The sequence below is a fragment of the Aquarana catesbeiana genome, linkage group LG02 (genome assembly GCF_042186555.1).
Source record: "Aquarana catesbeiana isolate 2022-GZ linkage group LG02, ASM4218655v1, whole genome shotgun sequence".
In the NCBI taxonomy this organism is placed as follows: Eukaryota; Metazoa; Chordata; class Amphibia; order Anura; family Ranidae; genus Aquarana; species Aquarana catesbeiana.
In genome coordinates, this window is record NC_133325.1 from 340,092,085 (window position 1) to 340,113,852 (window position 21,768).

The 21,768-nt window shown below is 36.4% G+C and overlaps 1 protein-coding gene across 50 annotated transcripts in view; it reads right to left on the bottom strand.

Annotated features, from left to right (window-relative positions):
• ABI3BP (ABI family member 3 binding protein) overlaps positions 1-21,768 on the bottom strand; it is a 496,221-nt gene that overhangs the window by 211,169 nt on the left and 263,284 nt on the right. For 28 of the 50 annotated variants that reach the window (XM_073614901.1, XM_073614891.1, XM_073614910.1 and 25 more), the window contains exons 10-20: positions 20,869-20,949; positions 19,118-19,192; positions 14,277-14,351; positions 9,432-9,506; positions 4,862-4,930; positions 4,484-4,543; positions 3,372-3,446; positions 3,054-3,128; positions 1,791-1,883; positions 808-885; positions 469-543 (exon numbers count right to left, since the gene is read on the bottom strand). In XM_073614901.1, coding sequence (XP_073471002.1) covers positions 469-543; positions 808-885; positions 1,791-1,883; positions 3,054-3,128; positions 3,372-3,446; positions 4,484-4,543; positions 4,862-4,930; positions 9,432-9,506; positions 14,277-14,351; positions 19,118-19,192; positions 20,869-20,949 — 831 coding nt within the window. The remainder of the gene's footprint in view (positions 1-468; positions 544-807; positions 886-1,790; positions 1,884-3,053; positions 3,129-3,371; positions 3,447-4,483; positions 4,544-4,861; positions 4,931-9,431; positions 9,507-14,276; positions 14,352-19,117; positions 19,193-20,868; positions 20,950-21,768) is intronic. The other 22 variants (XM_073614925.1, XM_073614902.1, XM_073614898.1 and 19 more) reach the window with 20 other exon arrangements.

The window sequence follows — 21,768 nt, forward strand, 5'->3', positions numbered from 1 at the left end:
TCCTTTGGAAATAAAACTGCTGATATTGTTGTTAAAAAAAGGGCTTTAAATTCATGTATTCTGAAAAAAAAGTTCCTATAGCCCCTCCCCCTTCCCTTTATCAGGGCTAATGAAATGATTGAATGTGAGAAATCTGGACTGTATGGCTAAAACACAATCAATCGGTCTGGTACTTCCTACCTGACATAGCTTGCTACCACACAATTCTTAACTTGCCAAATGGAAAGAAATTCTATAGAATAGCAGTCTTTACCTATGGTAGATGTGTGCTTTTGAAAAGGCAAGTGTGTACTCAATTTTGACACTAGAGTTCCCTTTATCAGGGCTAATGAAATGATTGAATGTGAGAAATCTGGACTGTGTGGTTAAAACACAATCAGTCTGGTTCCTTCCACCTGACATGGCCTGCTACCACACAATTTTTGGCTTGCCACATGGAAAGAAATGCTATAGAATAGTAGTCTTTACCTATGGTAGTTGTGTGCTTTTGGAAAGGCCTGTGTGTACTCAATTTTGACACTAGAGTTGTTTTAGGATGCATCCCTGTTGAAAAAGCACAGCTAAATGAGTATATTTTATCTAATATACTGTTTTTTTTTAAAGCCATCATGCACAGAGTAGAATAAAAGTAAATTTGTCAGGAGAGAAGAGTGAGGGGCAATGGTGGTATAAAGAAAAATGAATGATATACATAACTGCACAATTTAGCTGCAAAGCCTGGTTCAGTTTTTAAGTATTTTAGAGGTACAGCACAGCAAAAGCATAATGTTCAGATCAATGCATAAGGAACACCTTTATCACATGTACCTTTACCAGACGTTGTGTGCAGTTTAATAGGCATATCAGTGCTCACTTGTGGTACATCATTAGACTCTGGTACATCTCCTGGCAATAAAGCCATTATGAAATCAGATAATATAAAAGTAATAATCTGTGGTCAAATTTCTAAAATGACTTTAACAATAACAGAGCACATGTAGAATATTAATGTTGGAGCTAAGGTTGGATGCTACAAATAATTTGCAATAGGATATGCAGGGAAAGTATTCCTAAATAATGCCACTACAACAGAAACAGGCTTAACCAGTGTTTAAAGCACAGGTACCACTACTGCTAATGTAAGTATCATTGCAAATACATTACAGGAAAACTCTGCCCTAATGAGTTTTTCCATGTGGATGGTGCTATCTACCAAGCAGGTTTTGATCCCTTGCTGGATCTCTACTGCTGGCTAGGAGATCTTCCACTGGTAGCTGATCCATTGTTGTCGCTGGCCAAACTAAATTCTACATGTATTCCTGTAAGAAATACATTATAGCATTCTGATACATGGTTTTTGTGGCCTTAAACCTTTGACCAGTTCTACAAAAAGAATTCAGTATCCCTGTGACAACAGTAGCTGAGCTAAAAAGCAAACTTTAGCTTTACACAGATGTAGCTAAGGCAAAGAAAGATCACTCTAACTGTGTTCCAGGCAGTGGTGAAGATGCAGAGGAGGAACAAATCCTACCTTACTCCTTCTGGTGAATGAACAAGGAGTATACAAAAGGTAAGTGTCTGCATCAGATTATAAAACCTATCTGTGATTTTCCCTGATTTGGTAAAGTATTGTTCTTTTCTTAAGGCACAGAGCCCCACTACAAAGGAAAAACTAAATAAACAAAAAAAAAAATACCAGCCCTGAGTACTATTGTGTTTGATTGTCAATCAATGAAACTGCAAAAGCCAAGATTACTATAAGCTAATTAAATCTATCAGATGTAATGTATAAAATCAAAATCAACCTTTACCCGCTATGGTCCTGTGTGGCTCTGGAAGTAAACCACTGCTCACTGTGGAGCTCTGGAGCTTTGGAACTTCACTGGATATCGGCTCCTCACCTGCTGAAAAGGCGACCACTGAACTGCATTGCACCACAAATATGAGATGATGAAATCATTTATGTAAGTATCTGATGTAAGACGTGGCTTGGTTGCCAAATGTTAACCTATCAAGTTTAAGATTGCACTGGAAAAACGACTGATGAAAAATGAAACCGAATCTTCAGATTCAGATTCAGAATACTTTATTAATCCCAAGGGAAAATTCCTAAACTTTCTAGTTGTTGTCATCAGACACTTTGATAAATGAAGCCTATCATGATTTGATGCTGTATACCTGGCTAACACCAATATTTGTAATACTGCTGTAAACACATTTTAGTATTTGCCCTCTCTGATATCTGATTACATTGATTTGCTAGCAGTCAATCATGGACTTTCCATGACAACTGGTGATCATTTCAAACTACAACTCTTTGTAAATGGCTTGTAGTAATATTTATGAGTTGCAGATAAACAACACATTGTCACCACTAATATATACTTTTACCATAGTAACATTTTTGTTGAGAAAAAAAATATCAACTCTACCAGGTATTATGTGTGAAACTGTCATTGGTTGAGGCACATAAATAACCAGTTGATCACTTGCTAAAAAAAAATAATCTGTATTTTAGTTTGTGGATTTGGCATTGAGATAGCAGCATGGATGGGATTCTTACTTTCCTCAAAGATAAAATACTTAAATAACGTACGGCAACTAGCAAACATTACTAAAAACCCAAACTAGTATGCAGAGAATTTTAACGTTAAGCCATTCATAGATGGACTGTGCCAACTTGAGCAATTTTGCTAGATTTAGAAGCTCTTGAGTACATTTATGAAGGTCACAGTGTGAAAGCAGCTGAGTATTGCTGTAATAGAATGATGGAGCCTCCTTGTTTACCCAGTACAGTCTCTGGCTGTACAATTGTAAATTCCTTTGTAAATAAAACTGGTGATATTGTAGGGGAGGCTTTTCAGAAAAAGTTCTTTTTTTAAATTCATGAATTTAAAAAAAAGTTCTTATAGCCCCTTCCCTTTATCAGGGTTAATTAAATGATTGAATATGAGAAATCTGGACTGTGTGGTTAAAACACAATCAGTCTGGTTCCTTCCACCTGACATGGCCTGCTACCACACAATTTTTGGCTTGCCACATGGAAAGAAATGCTATAGAATAGTAGTCTTTACCTATGGTAGTTGTGTGCTTTTGGAAAGGCCTGTGTGTACTCAATTTTGACACTAGAGTTGTTTTAGGATGCATCCCTGTTGAAAAAGCACAGCTAAATGAGTATATTATTTCTAATATTCTTTTTATTTTTTGAAAGCTATCATGCACAAAGTAGAATAAAAGTAAACTTGTCAGGAGAGAAGAAGGAGGGGCAATGGTGGTATAGAGTATATAAATATGAGTGGTATGTATAACTGTACAATTTAGCTGCAAAGCCTGGTTCAGTTTTTAAGTCTTTTAGAGGTACGGCACAGCAAAAGCGTAATGTTCAGATGTACCTTTACCAGACGTTGTGCGCAGTTTAATAGGCATACCAGTGCTCACTTGTTGTACATCATTAGACTCTGGTACATCTGGATCGCCATTATGAAATCAGATAATATAAAAGTATTAATATGTGGTCAAAATTTCTAAAATGACTTTTACAATAACAGAGTACATAGGTATAGAATATTATGTTAGAGGTTGTATGCTACAAATAATTTTACAAGAGGATATGCAGGGAAAGTATTCCTAAATAATGTCACTACAACATAATTAGTCCTGACCTGTGATTAAAGCACAGGTACCACTTCTGCTAGTGTAAGTATCTCTGCCCTAATGAGTTTTTCCATTTTCCAAGCAGGTTTTGATCCCTTGCTGGATCTCTACTAAATTCTACATGTATTCCTGTAAGGAATGCATTACAACATTATGATACATGGTTTCTGTGGCCCTAAACCTTCGACCAGTTCTACAACAATGAGAACTCAGTATCCCTGTGACAACATTAGCTGAGATAAAAAGCAAACTTTAGTGTAGCTAAGGCTGGGAAAGATCACTCTGTGTTCCAGGCAGTGGTAAAGATGCAGACAAGGAACAAATCCTACCTTACTCCTTCTGGTGGTTGAACAAGGAGTATGGGAAAAGTAAGTGTCTGCATCAGAATATGAAACAAATCTGTGATTTTCCCTGATTGGGTTAAGCATTTGCACCACAAAGTTGAGGTGAGAGGCCTGACTTGGTTGCCACATGACAACCTATCAAGTTTAAGATTGCACTGGGAAATGACCGATGAAAAATGAAACTGAATTTTTCTAGTTGTTGACACCAGGCACTTTGATAAATGAAGCCATATGTGATTTGATATATCTGTCTAATGCCAATATTTGTAATAATGCTGTAGACACATTTTAGTCTTTGCCTTCATTGATATTGATTATATTGATTTGCTAGAAGTCTATCATGGACTTTCCATTACTCCTGGTGATCATTTTAAATTACAACTCTGTAAAGGGCTATTAGGAATATTTATGAGTTGCAGCTAAACAACACATAGTAACTCACCACTAATCTATATTTTTACCATAGTAACATTTTTTTTGTTGAGAGAAAAAAATTGAAACTTTACCAGGTATTATGTGTGAAACTGTCATTGGTTGAGGCACGTAAGTAGCCAGCTCATCACTTGCTAAAAGAAATAACCAGTATTTTAGCTTGTGAATTTGGCATTGAGATAACAGCATGAATGGGATTAGAGAAATAATGAAGTCATGGTGTCTTGGAAGTATTTTCTGCAAAGATAAAATACATTAAAAAAGTACTGCAATTAGCAAACATTACTAAAGGGCCAAACTAGTATGCAGAGAATTTCAGTGTTAAGCCACTCATAGATGGATTGAGCTAACTTAAGCAATTCTGCTAAGCCACAGAAAGGTCACAGTGTGAAAGCAGCTGAGTATTGCTGTGATAGCACGATGAAGCATGATGAAGCATTTTTGTTGGTTACCCAGAACAGTCTCTGGCTGTAAAATTGGAAGTTCTTTTGTAAATGAAACAGGTGATATTGTAGATGACGCTGTTAATAAAAAAAAAAAAAAAAAAAACAGGTTTGCATATCTAAGGATAGAGGTAAAATGTAGTGTATATAAAATAGTATTTGTGTACAACAGACTGAGATCTAATTTAGATAATCCCTCTTCAAACCCTTAATGTCTAAAGGGTATAGACCCATACCCTACTTGGCTTTGATGCCTATTTTTTAACAGTTCATAGTGCACATGCCTGCAGGAGTTTATATGCTTGTACATGTGCATTGATGGTAGTGATGTATACTGTGGTGTGTAAATGAAGGTGCACAGAAATATACACATATATGTGCAATGTAACCCTACTGTGACCTTGATATTACTAATAGTAATGGTCCTAGTAAGGGCCTGTCTTGATTGATTTTTGTTCACTTCAAGTGGATTTCCAGTCTTCAGGAACACAAAAGTTGCATGAAGTAAGTGAAATACAGATCACAAAGAGGTCAACTGCAGCTCAACTGCAATTATCAGTAAATTATAAATATTCTCAGATGAGTCTCAGACTGATGTCAAACTGATGCCATCATTACAAGCCCAAAGCCTGTGAAATAAGCCCTAAAGGTGCTCATAGAGGAACACATCATTCTCCATCTGGTGGCCTTATGTAACAGTCAAGTACATGGTCATGTAACAGCAATTCACTGCAAAAACACTGCAAAAACACTGCTTCGTCATAAATTTTGCCCCCTCTGCCCTTATTATGAATGGATGGATAAGAGATTAAGAGATGGATAGCTACAACATGACTTTTTAGTCATCCAAGAAACAATAAAAAAATGATAGATCTGTCAATATTCACTCTGGTCATGGAGCCACATCATTCTTGTTATAGTTTACAAGGACAAGGAAATCTCTGCTGCAGTAGCAAAAACACTTTTTAAAGGAGAAATAAAGGTGACAAAAATTTTAGCTTTTCTTCTCTAAAAAATGAAATAAAGCTTTTTCAAAATTCTGGATAAAGTTGGGGGAGTGTTAAAATATCTGTCAGGCTTTGATTGTTGAATAAATATATAACTGAAGTGCGCTGTTGCAAACTTTAAAAAGTCCAGACACCAGTTTATTTCCAGTGTAAAATCTTACATTGGAAACACATTGAAAATGTATATGAAAGTAATAATGAAGCGATGCTTTGATATAAAATACTTTAGTTAGGTAGGCTGTTTATCAGCAGGTACCCTCTACCAGCTGCTAATGAGTAGCCTGCCACACTAAAGTCAAACATTGTTTCCAATCCCTAAAGCTCTGATGAAGAGGGTGACACCAGCTCTTGAAAGATATTCACTGTCTTTGTACTCCTTCAGGTTTTATATTGGAATTAACCTGCATCTAGACTTTTTAGATATTTTGTTTATATTTACTCATTCTGTAGCAACCTAAGATGACTATGGATTTCCCTTGGTGTGTAGAAGCTGCCAACACATTGTACAGATGCTGCAGATCCACATAATCTCTGCAATATTGGATAGTATCTTTTAGGCATACAGTGCAATTACCACTCCCTTCAAAAGGCTTTTTTTCTTGGCGACCATTGTCTCCAAATTGGAAATCCTCCCATTGGGACAGTTTTAGATCTAATCTTGAATTTCCTAAAGTAATGTTAATAAAATAAAAAAATAGGCAAACTGCACTTACTACCCTAATGTTATCAGTTATGTAAAGTGCACAACTATGCGCAAAATGGTTGTAATGTACAGTGACTTCCTTGCTGTCCACAGGGGCTGACATTTTATCTATACACGTTGCTGTTTCTTCTAAGGTTATCATACTTTTTTGTAATCCCTTAGGCTGGCCATAGACAGAGCAAATTTCTTTCCTGCAACCATCAACACAGACAGTGTTGACAGGGGAATCCCTCCTGCCGAGGCATTGTATTCTCTCTGTGCGCGAAGGAGGGTTGGGGTCCCCGGCAGAACACAGTGATTGTTGCTAGTGACTATAACCGCCCCTAGCGATAATTGCATGTAAAATCCAGTACGCAGGTTGTACTTAAGTTGATCGATCGCCTTCCCAAACATAGTTCGATTCTGGGTTTTGGAATCAATTTGGGTCAATTTGCCAACATAAAGAGCATACATAACTTTCATAATTGTGCATCATTCGCTAATTTTTGTGATTGAAATTGTTTTCAAGTCAAAGGTTTTTAAATATAGAAGTTTATTCACCATCTAATTAACTGAGTGTTTCTAGGAGGTGTCTATAAAAGAGAACAAAAACAGAGCCATATGAGCTCTGTGAGCTAAGGTAATAAGCAACTAGATAGAAAAGCGGATGCATGTCCAAATATATCCAAGTGAAAACTTTATTTTCACAATATTCTTGAAATAAATAAGTCTAATGCGCTTTGCATAGGGAGTCCTGAATGGTAGCTGCAAAAAAGTGTGATGCTGATTATGCCTTAACTGTATTAAACAAAACAGGGTCTGAGAATAGTATAATAATAATAATATAATAATAATACTGCATATGTAAAATAATGAACATAACAACCCCACTGTGTTTTAGTTAAAAACAATTCAGCTACTAGAACTTTTCAGTATGTCATATGACTTTGGTTTAGCACATTATGTTGCTGTGCTGGAAGCATTTCTGATAAGGAAATATTGAATATTTCTGGAAGACTAATGACTTGGATGGAAATATAGTCAGAAGAGTTGAATTTATTTTGGACTGGTAAAGAAAAACTTGTGGGAAAACTGACGGTTAGTTTACATAAACTTGCCACATCATATAAACATAATACAATCAAATTTTACTTTTTAAACACGTTTTTTACCAATGGAAATAGTTGAATATCTTATGCTCCAAAATACAAATTATATGTGACTTTATGAAAAAATAAATAACATTATATGGTAGTTTCTGTGGCCTGATATATAAGGGAGAAATGGCTGAAAGCATGTGTTTATCGAATTAAAATACGCAAATAATGAGAAATAGAGGCTGTGGAAACAGTCTGGTCTTTCCTTGAGGGAAAGATGGAATTCTAACCCAAGGGCTTTTGCCAAATAATGTGGAACTCTCATGTCTATTTTAAAACACAGATCTCTTCCTGGCAGATAACTACATACACAGAGTTATCTACATATTGAGTTTTTCATTTGTAATAACTTTAAGAGATCAACAGGCCTGCAATAAATTTTAACTCTATGTAAAAGTGCATGACATTGCACATTTTCTGAGATCTGTTTTTTTTTACATGAAGCCTAATATTGTGTATGAAAAACATTTAACAATGAAGAAGACTTTTACTTCTATTACTGCAAAGCCCAAATCAAGTTGTATACAAGTTATTTATATATACTCCTCAAAAAAAAAAATAATACTGTATATATGATGTAGTCACTTCAGCAATAATTTACCAACTACGCAATCAGTAATTTTGCAGCAAAATCAATTTTGCAGAGATTACTGTGCTAATCCCTAGTCTCCAAAAGTTCTCGAAGAAACAATTGCTGAACTAATGGAGTGCAAGTCGAGAAGAACTTTATAAGAAGCAATTGAAGCAAGCTCTTGCTCCAGTGGTACCAGCCAGAATACCTAAAGTAGTTTACATATATCCTGTGACCTACTTTAGGGGATGCTTGCCCATCTGCACCTTTTGCTACATCTGGTGGGACTGTCCTAAGATTTCTTACATTTTGGAACTGTGTGTTACTTTCCTGTGTGAATGTTCTTTGAAAAGCTTACTGACTGGAACAATTCAGGCAACCTTGCATTGATAACCTCTTACCTTTAAGTGACAAACTTAAAGAGCTTGTGGTCAGTGTTCACATTCCTCATTTTGTTTACCCTATATCCCAGTTATTCCTCCCCTTTTTCTACCATTTCTCCTCTCTTATTTTTCCTAATTATTCATCTTATCTCCCATGCTACTCCCTTTCCTTTTCACCCCTGACCTTACTTCAGCCTACACTCCTTCCCACCCTCATGCCCCTTCTTCCTCTATCCCTTTTCCACTCTACACCTACAACTTGTATTAACTCTTAAATTAGCGTAGGAAAATAGAGTCCTTTGTTATAAAGTTCTGAATGATTATCTTGCATTTTTACTTTTTTTTTCAGAGTCGAATGGTTCTTATAACTCCAAAAGCCCCAAGTTCAATGGCCATTTTTTTTTACCCCAAGACCCTACCACCTCATGTTCATTTTAATGTTAGATTATTATTTGTTTCTGTCGCATCATGTATGCTTCCTCCTATGTATCTAAACATGTAATACTATGTTCAACAAGGCTTAGATAAATGTTTTAAACCTGTTAAAACTTCTAATAGTGTATTCAAAGAAAAGTCAAAATTATCTTAGGTAAGCCCTGTACCAGAAAACCACAATATCATTTTTTGGGTTCTGCCATATAGCAAAGAAATAATATATTATGGAAGGCTAAGCAACAGGAATGGGTAGGCATTAGCAGATGGCACATTGTATTTGTCAAGGCTATAAACAGTGAATGCCAATCTGATAAAAAGCCCTATTCAGAATATTGCACTATTACCTAAGTAAACAGTAGTTCTGGTTTGTGCGGGCACTAGACTTTGTGGAAATTCTTCACTTGGTGCCATATTCACCTCTGTTGAGAAATTATTAGGTGATTATTAAGGTAATGCAATTTGATGATTTGAGTTGAGAGAATTATTAAAAAAAAAAAAGAATTCCTTATTTCACAGTATTATGTCCAAAGAAAATAAATGTCTACTGAATTAGTTTGTACTGTAACTAAATCAAGTTGATGTTAAGCAGCACTGCATATCTACGTTACAGCATGTACACTATCCCCTTAAAGAATAACTAAAGGCAAAAATTTAGCTTTACATTTTGGATAGAGTGGAGAGGGATTAGAATACATGATTTTTGTTGGTGCCTGTGCACTCGTTAGGGAGATTCACCCTCTCTATATTTCCTGGTAACTGTTATCACTAAGACCAAAAGTAGAAGACAATCCCAAATTTTGAGTTGACACCAGAACAGGAACAGAGTGGAAAGCTTCCAACGGGGAACACTAGTTCAGGGACCTTGGTAATAACCAGGTATTTCTCTCACTTCGAAGGGATTTCCTCTCACCTTCTGTTGTGGCTTTGGGAGGGGAATTAAAGTGAAATCTCCCCAATGGGACACAGATGACAAACAACCTAATAAGGGTTCTAATCCTCATTCACTCTATCCAAAAAAAATATATTTTTTTAGCATTAGTTCTACTTTAAGGACAGACAGCCCAGGTAATTATTGCACTTAGTAGAGTAAATCTGTTGGCTTCAAACAGCTTCTCACGTGCAAGTGAAATGTATGATTTTCTGCACATTTGTAGTTCTATAAAGTGAGTACAAGGTTCTTGGGCTAGCAGGTAAACTTTCACTTAGTAAGTACACAGTAACTAATTTTGTTTCATAGGAGTTCATTTACTAAAGGAGTAAAGACTGTTCTCCTAGCAAAGAGAACATTCACTCTACAAAATGAATGTCAACTAGCTTAGTGAATAAAGCGAAGCTTCACTTCAGCTGCACAGCAAGATGCATGGAAAATCCAGTTTTATCTTTTCCATTTCACACGATTGGATGTTCAGACACAAAAAAGTTTCACTGTATTCTCAAAGCTAAGGGAAAGCTGAAGTTAATATCTACTTTGCTTAGAATAGTCACTAATCCTATAGTAAATCAACCACATAGTCTTCTGCAGTATAGGTAAGAACCATTGATCTTTCATCTCTCCCTTGGCCTTCACCTCTCCAGATGTAAATTTATTTAACTTTCCAAAATAAACAAATCAGTAAAAATTATTTTTTTACAAGCATTGCAAGTATCTATCTGTAGCACCCTCTAGTGTGCTACTAGTGTGCGAGTAGGCAAACTATATCCTGACTCATGTGTAAGCCTGTGAGTCTTTGAATATGGGCAAGGGTTATTAGAGTTCAGGGCAGCATGACTCATACAGGCAGCTCTCTGTTGCCTCCTCCTGATTCTGGAATGTTGGAGAATGTTCTGGAAGCTAGAGGGTAGAGACTAGGAGGGTTGTCCTGCATATTTAGAGGCCCTTAGCCAATCCCCAGGAGGTGGGCCTGGCAGGGGACTAAATGAGCCCTTAAATATAGTTGAGTCATGCTGGACAGAGTGTCGAGTGGAAGATGGAGATGCATACAATGATATAATTTATTTTTAAAAAATGACACAAGAAGATGCAATGTAGTGATGTGCATGAACTGATGTAAAGTAAGTAAATAGCACTTTTTTCAGCAATAATTATTTGTTAACAATAATTTCACCTTTGACCAAATTAAGGTAAAAAATATGTGAATAAATTGCTCAGAGAAGGTTTAAAAATATAAGTAATAAAATATAACTTTTGACCTTTTTCTCAGCTTTGGATAGAAAGGTAAAGGATTAGAACCCTGCCAGGTTTTTATTGCTATCTGAGGTTCTCCGTACATTTTGCCAGTCAGGAAGTAAAGGGAACTCACTAGAAGCAGCACAGGCAGAAATAAAAACGGCTAGAACTCCTGTAAGATTTTTTTGGTCTGTGTTCCTGTTCTAGATTTTCCCTCACTTCCTTCTACCTTCTAACAACTGTTGTCACTGGGACAAGGAGTTAGAGGAAATATCTCTAAAGCCTTGTACACACTAATAGTTTTTTTTCACATAAGAAGTAAACAATCATTCTGAGTGCAATCATCATAAATAAACTGGGGGATATGCTAACTGCATACATATTCCGTAATAGAGTGAATTGTCTTAACTTAAGAAAACTGTATAAGAATGAGCATGTGAAAGAACTCTCAAAAGTATAAAGGAAAAAGTATATTTCGCAAATTATGTGATCCACGAATCATTCTTGGCAGTGTAAATTTGCTATAAATACTGTTGTGGGAAAAGTATGCACGCCAATATTTTCTCTCAGATGAAGCAATTAAATAGCACATGATAATTTCTTATCATGACTCTATCTATAAAATGATGTGTTACAAAATTATATTAAAATGGATCTAGTTTAATGAAGGACCTATAACCGTAATGCCACTTAGTAGCTTATAATATCTATGGCATGAACACATCTATTAGGTTGGTTCAGTAGTTATGAAACATACTCTGTATCACCTAACATATCTTTTGGAGGCTTCAAAGAAGGAAGAGAATCGATTGCTATTTAGGATGGAACACCATATGATTCTTGTACAAGAACTAAGAGTGATCCTTTAGCTAGATATAAGAAAATGGTTGCAATTCTTAATCTAAAGCAAGAAATTAATCAACTAATCTTTTATGATATAACTGCATTACAGATACAGCTACAAACTACCTATTTAATAAATATAAGCATGATCTGAGTAGTCCTAATCATTTTAATGCCGCATATACGCGATTGGATTTTCTGACAGGAAATGCTGGATGTGAGCTTGTTGGCGGTAAGTCCGACCATGTGTATGCTTCATTGGACATTTGTTGGCAGACTTTCCACCAACAAATGTTGGCTAGCAGGTTCTCAAATTTTCCGTCAACAAATGTTTGTTGTCGGACTTTCCGATCGTGTGTACACAAGTTCGCCGCACAAAAGTCCACGCATGCTCGGAATCAAGGACGAGCCGGAAGCACTCCGTCTTGTAAAACTAGTGTTCATAATGGAGATATCACATACGTCTTGTACGTCACTACGTTCATAATTGTTGCCCAACATTTGTGTGACCGTGTGTATGCAAGACAAGTTGGAGCCAACACCCTTCGACCAAAAATCCACAGTTTTGTTATCGGAAAGTCTGATCATGTGTATGGGGCATAAGAGTTCTTTTGATAGTAAGCAAGCTACTTCTGCTGTTTTGCTGGGTGATTTTGTTTTATTAAAGTGTAACAAAAGGGTAATTTGCCTAGCCCCACAAAGTGGAGATCTGCTTTCATACACTCATACCATAGGCTTGAAAGCAGGGACATAAACGCTAGTTGAATGTTGATATGCTTGCGCTCTGGCATGATAAATTAAAAAAATGTTTTTAAAGTGTGAGTATCTGCTTTGCTTTATCACTATCAGTCAAAGCTGTTGTAAAAAAAGTAGATGAGTTTGAAATCTAATGTAACATTCATATTGCCCTAAAAATAGGTCCCATCATTAGAACAAAATGTGCATTTTCCTTAACTACAGTGGAGAATTTGGGGTCTCAGCATGCTACTCCTTTGCATAAGAAGGATTCTACTCATTGTTACTATAATTACATTAATAATGCACAGATGTCATCAATCCACCTGCAAAATGGCTACACTGTATAAAGGTATGCTCCTGAGTCCCTCCCTACATCCAGAATTTTAATATTGGAAGCTGAATAATGAATCATTTGTCTTGGGTTCTTTAAGGCCTAAGGCCCCTTTCACACTGGGGCGGTTTGCAGGCGTTATTGCGCTAAAAATAGCACCTGCAAACCGCCCCTAAACAGCCTCCGCTGTTTGTTCAGTGTGAAAGCCCGAGGGCTTTCACACTGAAGCGGTGCGCTGGCAGGAGAAGAAAAAATCTCCTGCAAGCCGCATCTTTGGAGCGCTGAAGGAGCGGTGTATTCACCGCTCCTAAACCGCTCCTGCCCATTGAAATCAATGGGACAGCGCGGCTATACCGCGGTAATACCGCGAGGGGTTTTAACCCTTTTTCGTCCGCCAGCGGGGGGTTAAAACCTCACCGCTAGCGGCCGAATACCGCGGTAAAACAGCGCTAAAAATAGCGCTGTTTTACCGCCGACGCCCCCTACCGCCCCAGTGTGAAAGGGGCCTAAGATATATGATTATCGTAAATTCAAGAAAAAAAAGTAACTAAAAAATTGCTTGAACTACAAGCCAGTTCCCAGTGTACATATTTTTAAGGCATTGTATCCTTTTTTCTTTTGTTTATTTAGATATTACAGATCTCTTCTGACACCTTTTGTGAATCATCTACTGACAACAAAACAGTATAGCAAATACTAACATGCAGAAGTTTAGACTTGCCTTTCTACCCTACATTTGGTGACAATATGTAACTTAGCATAGAATTCAGGACTCCTGAAATATTTACCTCTGGAACTCCCTGCCCCAGTATGTTCAGTCAGCTCCTACCCTGTCCGCCTTTAGGCGATCTCTGAAAACTCACTTATTCAGGGAAGCCTACCCCACCTCCACCCAAGAACTGTACTTGAGTGACCTGCATCAGATCATTCCCTGCAGCTATTACCTTTTGTACCTCCTCCCCCTCCCTTTAGATTTATAAACTTCATGAGCAAGGCCTTCCTTTTCCTTCTGTATTGATCTGTATTGTAATTGTATTGCCCCCCTTGGTGGTATATAGATCCTGTATAATAATAATTTGCCTAACACAAATTAAACCTTAAAATGATTACCCAGAGGAGAAGACTGTTCATCAAGGACAGAAGACTCAGCTGGTATATTAGTTGCTTGAATGTAAGGATGGGCTACTGTGAGATGGGGACAAAATGAAATGTAGTTGATATATCTGCCGCAGTACTGTAATATTAGAAAATGACTGTGCATAGAGAGAAAGACATTGCTTTAGTATTGTATGCAAGCAGTCCACTCTGCATACAAACAATTCACATTCACTTTTACTGATGGTAACCTAATAAATACCAAACACCTTGAGGTAGAACTAGCTACAAAATGTAATTCTCCAGTACAGTTTTACACACACAAGATGATAAAGCACGGGAACAGTTTGACAAATGTATATGGCTATTGAGGTGGATTTACTAAAGGAGTAAAGTATATTTACTCTTCAAAATAAAGTCAAGAAAGTATTTAAATAACCAATCCTGTATAATGCCCTGTACACGCGGTCGGACATTGATCGGACATTCCGACAACAAAATCCATGGATTTTTTCCGACGGATGTTGGCTCAAACTTGTCTTGCATACACACGGTCACACAAAGTTGTCGGAAAATCCGATCGTTCTAAGCGTGGTGACGTAAAACACGTACGTCGGGACTATAAATGGGGCAGTAGCCAATGGCTTTTGTCTCTTAATTTATTCTGAGCATGCGTGGCACTTTGTGCGTCGGATTTGTGTACACACGATCGGAGTTTCTGACAACGCATTTTGTTGTCGGAAAATTTTATAGCAAGTTCTCAAACTTTGTGTGTAGGAAATTCCAATGGAAAATGTGTGATGGAACCCACACACGGTCGGAATTTCCGACAACAAGGTCCTATCACACATTTTCCTTTGGAAAATCCGACCATGTGTACAGGGCATAAGAGAAATGAAAGAAGCAGAATTTTTAAACCATTTTCATTTGATTCAGTTTATTTACTAGGTTCAAATAGTTTTCACTTTGCAAAGTAAATATTCTCGATTCCTTTAGGAAAAAAAAATGGTATTAATAGGTAACCATGACTATGATGTTTTAAAACATACAGCATACTTTATATAGATATTACATTACTCTATTGCTACAACACTGAAAACTAAAAGGCTAATGTTTGTTCATGGTTTTTAAATCAACAGGCATAAATCTGGGTAGATGTAAGCCAACATGTTTGGGACTTCCAATGGCAATTATAATAAAATGAATAAACTATAGTCATGAAAATATAATTTACAATGATGTGTTTCCTTTTTAAGAAGAACCATTTTTTCTTTTGAAACAAAGAAATTATTGATAATATAAAGACATCACAGCTTGGTTTCATTGTCGCTGCCTTGGAATGCTGTCATATTTCTGTTACATTGAATTCTTGGTCACATTTTTACAATGTGGTTGGATATGTGACATTTAACAAATCTTTGCACAAAGTATTTCCCTAGATTTGTGCAGTTATAGCAAGTAAATTGCAGCAATATATATTTTATTGGGAATTTTGTTTGCTATAGATGCCAGATCTCCACAATTAAAGGGCATTAAGACACTCCATAAAATTTGAGCTTTTACACCCAAAACTAAATTGGTTTCAGCAATGTTTAACAATGCTGATTCCAGAGAATGCAGAGTAGATCATTTGCCTGGTTCTATTAACCTCCCTGGTGGTATGATTATTTCAGATTTTAGGTGCTGAAAGCGGTACCATTATTTTGCACAGAAATTTGGCGTCTTATATTGTAGGCCTGTAATTCTTAGGAATAATTCACTTAAATCTGTCCAAACCATAGCCTAGTAGACATCCCGGGTATGATAAATTTTGAAAATTGAAATAAAAAATTATAATATAATAATAATAATATTTATATTATAATAACTATAAATAATTATAACAAATAATAATATAATAATAAAAATTATTCAATAATATAATCAAATCAAAAACACTGAAATTTGCTCAGTTGCAGAATTGTCACTTTCGTTACTTTTAGTGTTTGATGATGGATTTTCCCACAAATCACTATCACTCAATTCTGCGAGTGATTCTAATTTATTATCGCTGTTTTCTAACTGCTCTAAAGCCACTTTTGATGTAAAAGGACAGTTTTGGTTGCTATGGACAATCTCCAGTTTCCAGGCAGAAAGAACAGTATTTATAATATAAAACTGCATGCAGGACACTGGGCAGACCACTAGGGACAAAGGGGATGTGTAATTATTTGATACAGTACTGTAATCTGTAAGATTACAGTATACTGTATCTATACTGTGTGTTTCACTTTTTGAATTTGCCGCCGAACTCCGTCCCCGTGCGTCGCAACGCTCGCAGGGAACGGAGCTCGGCACTGTGAATCGAGCGAGACACCGCGGCTCACAGATCACAGCGGGGAGACATCGCAGGATCCAGGGGACAAGGTAAGTAAACTCTTCCTGGATCCTGCGATGCGATCCCGAGTCTGGCTCGGGGATACAGCTTTTGGTATTGAAAATCCACCCTGAGCCAGACTCGGGAATACCGCTAGGGGGGGTTAAAACTCAGTACAATGCAGGCGTGTAAAAATTCTTAAACCCTTTTTGGGTGAAGCTTGTCAGAGTGGGGCTTGGTCAGGGTGGATCTGTGATCTTGTCTTGGAATAATAAAACTTTGTGAAAGTTGATGTCATTGGAGTATGTTTGTTCATTCCTTGTAAAATAATCTAGCAAAATTTTTACCCATTTATAAAATGTTAATGGTGAATGTTTTTTTTTTTTTCTAATTTGTTTGTATTGCTTTAGCCTAATGGATGTGCTATTGCAATAAGTTAATGCCCAACTCTAGTCTAAATGTTTCTTTTTTTTTGCTTCAAAAGGGGTGCGGGAAGGGACAGAATCCTATTACTGACTCTGTCCTCATTGGAGAAATAAACCCTCATTTACTGTCCCAGTAACAAGATATCACAGGGGCAGGAAGTAAAGGGAAATCCCCAATGGGTTCACAGGGTAAGAATCTTTGTAGGTTTTTTTTTAACCCTGTGCGCTGTGTAACTCATAGGCACAGGAAATTAGGCCAATCCTCACAGACAGCCATAAAAACCCAACAAAATATGTGATCCTTCCCCACTTTATTCTGCAGTGTGTATTTTATCACTCCTCCCTCCTAACTGTATAGATGCACAGATTTTGTAGACAGCTTAGTTCCTGAAAAAGTTGCTTTTTATCATGGTATAATTATTTGCTGTAGTTGAAGTGGTACTAAACCCAAAACCAAAAATGTCATATTTTGCAGCTTACTAGTCATTAGATTATGGTGGCTGCATCAATTTTCTGTTTTTTAGACTTTTTCCTTCTGTTTTCACCTGGTGATCTGGGCAGTGAGACACTTCCTGTATTAGAGTACCCCCACTCTGGATGAAGAAGCACAGGGGGCATAGTAGCACTGTCAGTCTAGGGGGAGGGGAGTGTTAGATGAACCAGGAGATTTACATGCACTAACAAACTGAAGTCAAACTCCAGCTCACACTACAGGTAGTTACAGCAACATTTTATTTTATTTTTTTTATTTTGGGGATGAAGGTTTTACATGGAAAAATAAAAGCTGATCATTGTAAGTGGTAAATGGTTTGTCTCAACACTCTTAACTGATACATTTGCAGGATAGCTTGTTCTGTTGAAAAACAACACACTTACTGGTTGGATCACCATGTGAAAATAAAAGAAAGAAATCCTAAAAAAGAAAACTAATGAAGCTACCACATTTAAGAATGGGTAGGCTATAATGTAATAAATGTTTGCTTTTGGATATAATACCATTTTAACACTCATTTACCACATCAGGAACAAGTTATTAATAGAAATTTAAATAGCTCAGCAAATGTGTGCTCTTTTAAACTTGAATCATTTTCAAGGACACCACTTTTTTAAATCTAGTCCCCCTAGCCACCTACATATTTGAGAAAACAATTCCCTGGATATTTTAAACAAGAATAGGTTTCCGCGGCTAGCATTAAAGAAACTCTTTTAGAAAACCACCCTAATAGTTGTTAACCAAGAACTGCTGAATGCTAGAACAGGAGCCTAAAGGGAACATGCTATAATGATTTCACTTATAGCAGGTTTTAATGGTTTGCCTCTCACTGTCTATCCTCCCCACTGGTTTGTGCTTTTAGACACTGAGGGAAAATGGAGAGGGACAGTATATGTACTGACAAAGAAGCAGCTGATTTCTATTCATTATTACAGTCCTATGCACAAAGCTATCTCTAAAAGGACATGTTTAGGAAACAAAGGAGTGCAAAATGTGTCTTGCTATTTTCCATATTTTTGTACTTCAAAAATGATTCTGTATAAACAGATGCCTTAGTGCAAACCAATAGTTTCGTCATAGTTTTTCATATACCTTAGGAAAAAAAAAATATCCTGCAATGGAAATATCAGTTAATGTTGCATATACATCTGAATGTATTTACCAGATTTATTATTTGCAGATATATTTTTCAGAGACCACATAAATAGGCAAATGGGAAATTAAAACAAAGACCAAACAGAAAGAATTAAAACTGTTCTTGCTTGCTATTGTGTGCCATAAAAGAAATGGGTAATTTGTAGCCCAAAGCAATGCTAAAAATGCTAGGAAAAAAGAGAAAAAGCTATTTCCACATGCAGAGCTAACAAATGATGAGATCATTGGCTGGAGAATGATTTCCAAATGAACAAAGAATGGATGTCATGAAGGAAAGAAGAGGATAAATTGCTGTGGAATGCAACAAATGAATTTGAAGGAATGACAAAGGTCAGCCATGGTTTCCTAGAAAGACAAGCGACTTGTTCCGTAAATCACATGAGCGGGCAAAGGAGAGATGGAAGCAAGAAATTGGAAGTTATGTTACCGGCTCGGACCCATTCTAGGGTACCAGTTGATGAATCTGGAGTGAAAGATTCCGCAATAGTTTGGCTTGTTACTGCTACAAAAAATGTAATATTCGTTATACCAATACATTAGAATATGTTATAAAACCTAAGCAACAAAGGGGCCAATGCACTTTATGGGATTGACTTACTTAAGGAGTTAAGAATGTATAGTTAGAAAATTAAATGTTCACCAAGCAAATCTGTGGTCAGTTTGAATGCCCAATGATGTAGTAGTTTGCCTTACACATCAATGGCTGAATGAAGTAAGAACAGCTTCACTTTATTCACTGTTATTCACTTTTATACTTCTCTAGTAAATCAACTGCAAAGAGCCATTTTCATCTTAGCTGGTGTTTACATCAAATACCTAAACAAGCTCTGAAACAGAAATAAGAAATAGAGAGTAATTGGGGATTAAAAGTGACCACAGTCTAGGGTAAGACATTTAACACAGACAGTATGGGCACCTCAAGCACAGGATTTCCTGGACTCTGCTAAAAGAGCAGAACTTCCACATTCTCATGTGGAAACATCAGGTCAGAAAAAGATGGTCAGAAGTATTCAAACAATGGGACTGAAGGTTTAGAAACGGGTCTTTTACAAGAATGAATGTTGACTTTTGTAAAGTAAATAGCAAATAAACCCTATTGTTTGGTTTTTCGTGTTTGCTATATTTAAGAGCTTTCAACCTGCAGTATGTTAGCAGATATTTATCTTCTTATACATAAAGAAATTAAGCCTTAGGCCACCCATACATGGACTGAAATTTGTAGAGCAGGGACTGGCTAAATTTTGATCCATGTATGTTTTTTGTTTGATTTGATTACAACCAGCCTTTTTTTCCCAGAATGATCAGTACTGCTGGCTATAGCCAGCACCACTGATCATTGTATTCTGAAAACAAGGAAGGCTCGCTGTTGTCAGAATACACTATCAAAATGGGAGGATTCCCCCATCCACATCAAATGTGTGGATAGGTGAATTGGATCTTTTTTCATTCAACCTGCTGGTAGATATTGAAAAAAAATGATCAATGCATGGGCTGCTTTAGTTTCATTTAGGGTTGACTTACTAAAAGAGTAAAGTATTTTCATTTTTAAAATAAATTTTCACTTGGTTTGATGAAGGAGGTGAAGCTAAGTAAAAATTAACTTTGCAAAGAATACCCAATCATGTAAAAGGAAAATAAGGAAACCAAGATCTTTGCTTGTACATGTTTGGATGATTGGAAATAGCACAGCTTCACATTACCACCTTGCATGTAAATTTTCACTTAGCGTAGTGAACATGCTCTACTTTATTTGTAAATCTTCCCCATTATCTGAAAAGTGTTGACCAACTTCTTTACATGGTGAAAATTATTCTTTTAGTAAATCAGTCCATAATGCGGGTTTCGTTTTTACTCTGTAACAAATACACCATTATTCCCATTGAGGAAATATTCAAATATAAATAAGGCATTACAAACAGAAGTGTTAACAATCCCATAAAAGTCAAACATGTAGCTTTTATACTTTGGTAAATATCATAATGTGATTATTTAAATGTAGCATTTAAAAGCAATAAAACATAAGCTGTTTATTCTAAAACAATAAGGAAATATAATTATGATAATCATATGAATTGACAGAATTATGCAAAGAAACTTGAAAATGCAAAGGTTTCCACTGTAGTCATGCCAGGAATAAAAAAAAAATTCTGGAGAAAAAAGTTAAGTGAAAAGCAATACCTGGTTTGGGATCTTCTGCAATAGTTTTTTCTGAGGTTTTAGGAATTGGTTGGGACTCTTTGGAAGCTAAAAGAAAAAATACTTTAGTGTTGTTAATAATGAAATTCTATTAATACATCCTGTGGGCGATGAGGTCCTTGAATTTCTAAATAAATCTGTGCAAAAGAGCTTAACAAACTCATAAATAATGACAATGCCAAATGATACACATAACAGCGGAACGGAAACAACTGTCACACAAAGCAGAACAGTCTAGTGGGAGCAATCTTAGAATCAATATAAGTTTACTCTTTGGAAAAAAAATGTCAGCACAGAGATTTTTCATCTCATTAGCAACAATGAAACAAAAATCTGCACAGTAACAATGTACAGTATGTTCCCAACACTGGACCATTAGAAGGGTAATTTTACTTATATTATAGTATCTGCTAGAGCAGGGGTCTCAAACTGGCGGCCCCCCAGCCGTTGCGAAAATACAAGCCCCATCATGCCTCTGCCTGTGAGAGTCATGCTTGTAACTGTCAGTCTTGCAATGCCTCATGGGACTTGTAGTTTCGCAAAACAGCTGGAGAGCCGCCAGTTTTAGATCCCTGTGTTAGAGTGTTATAGACTTTAATTAATGAACAAGCCAGAGATTACAAAACAATAAGGAATACATTATCCGTTTACAACCATGTTCAGTTATTCATATGACAGCAAGTTCCACAATTTCATAGTTTAACTTTCATTTGTATAGCATTAAAAAAAAAACATTCAGTGAGAATGATTTATTAGGGGAATACATTTTTTACTAACTGTTCACTTCGAAAACACACTCAGGAATAGAAGAATTAAAAAAAATAATTTGCACCTAATAGGGAAATTAAAATTAATGCAATCATCTAAGTGCAATAGTAAATA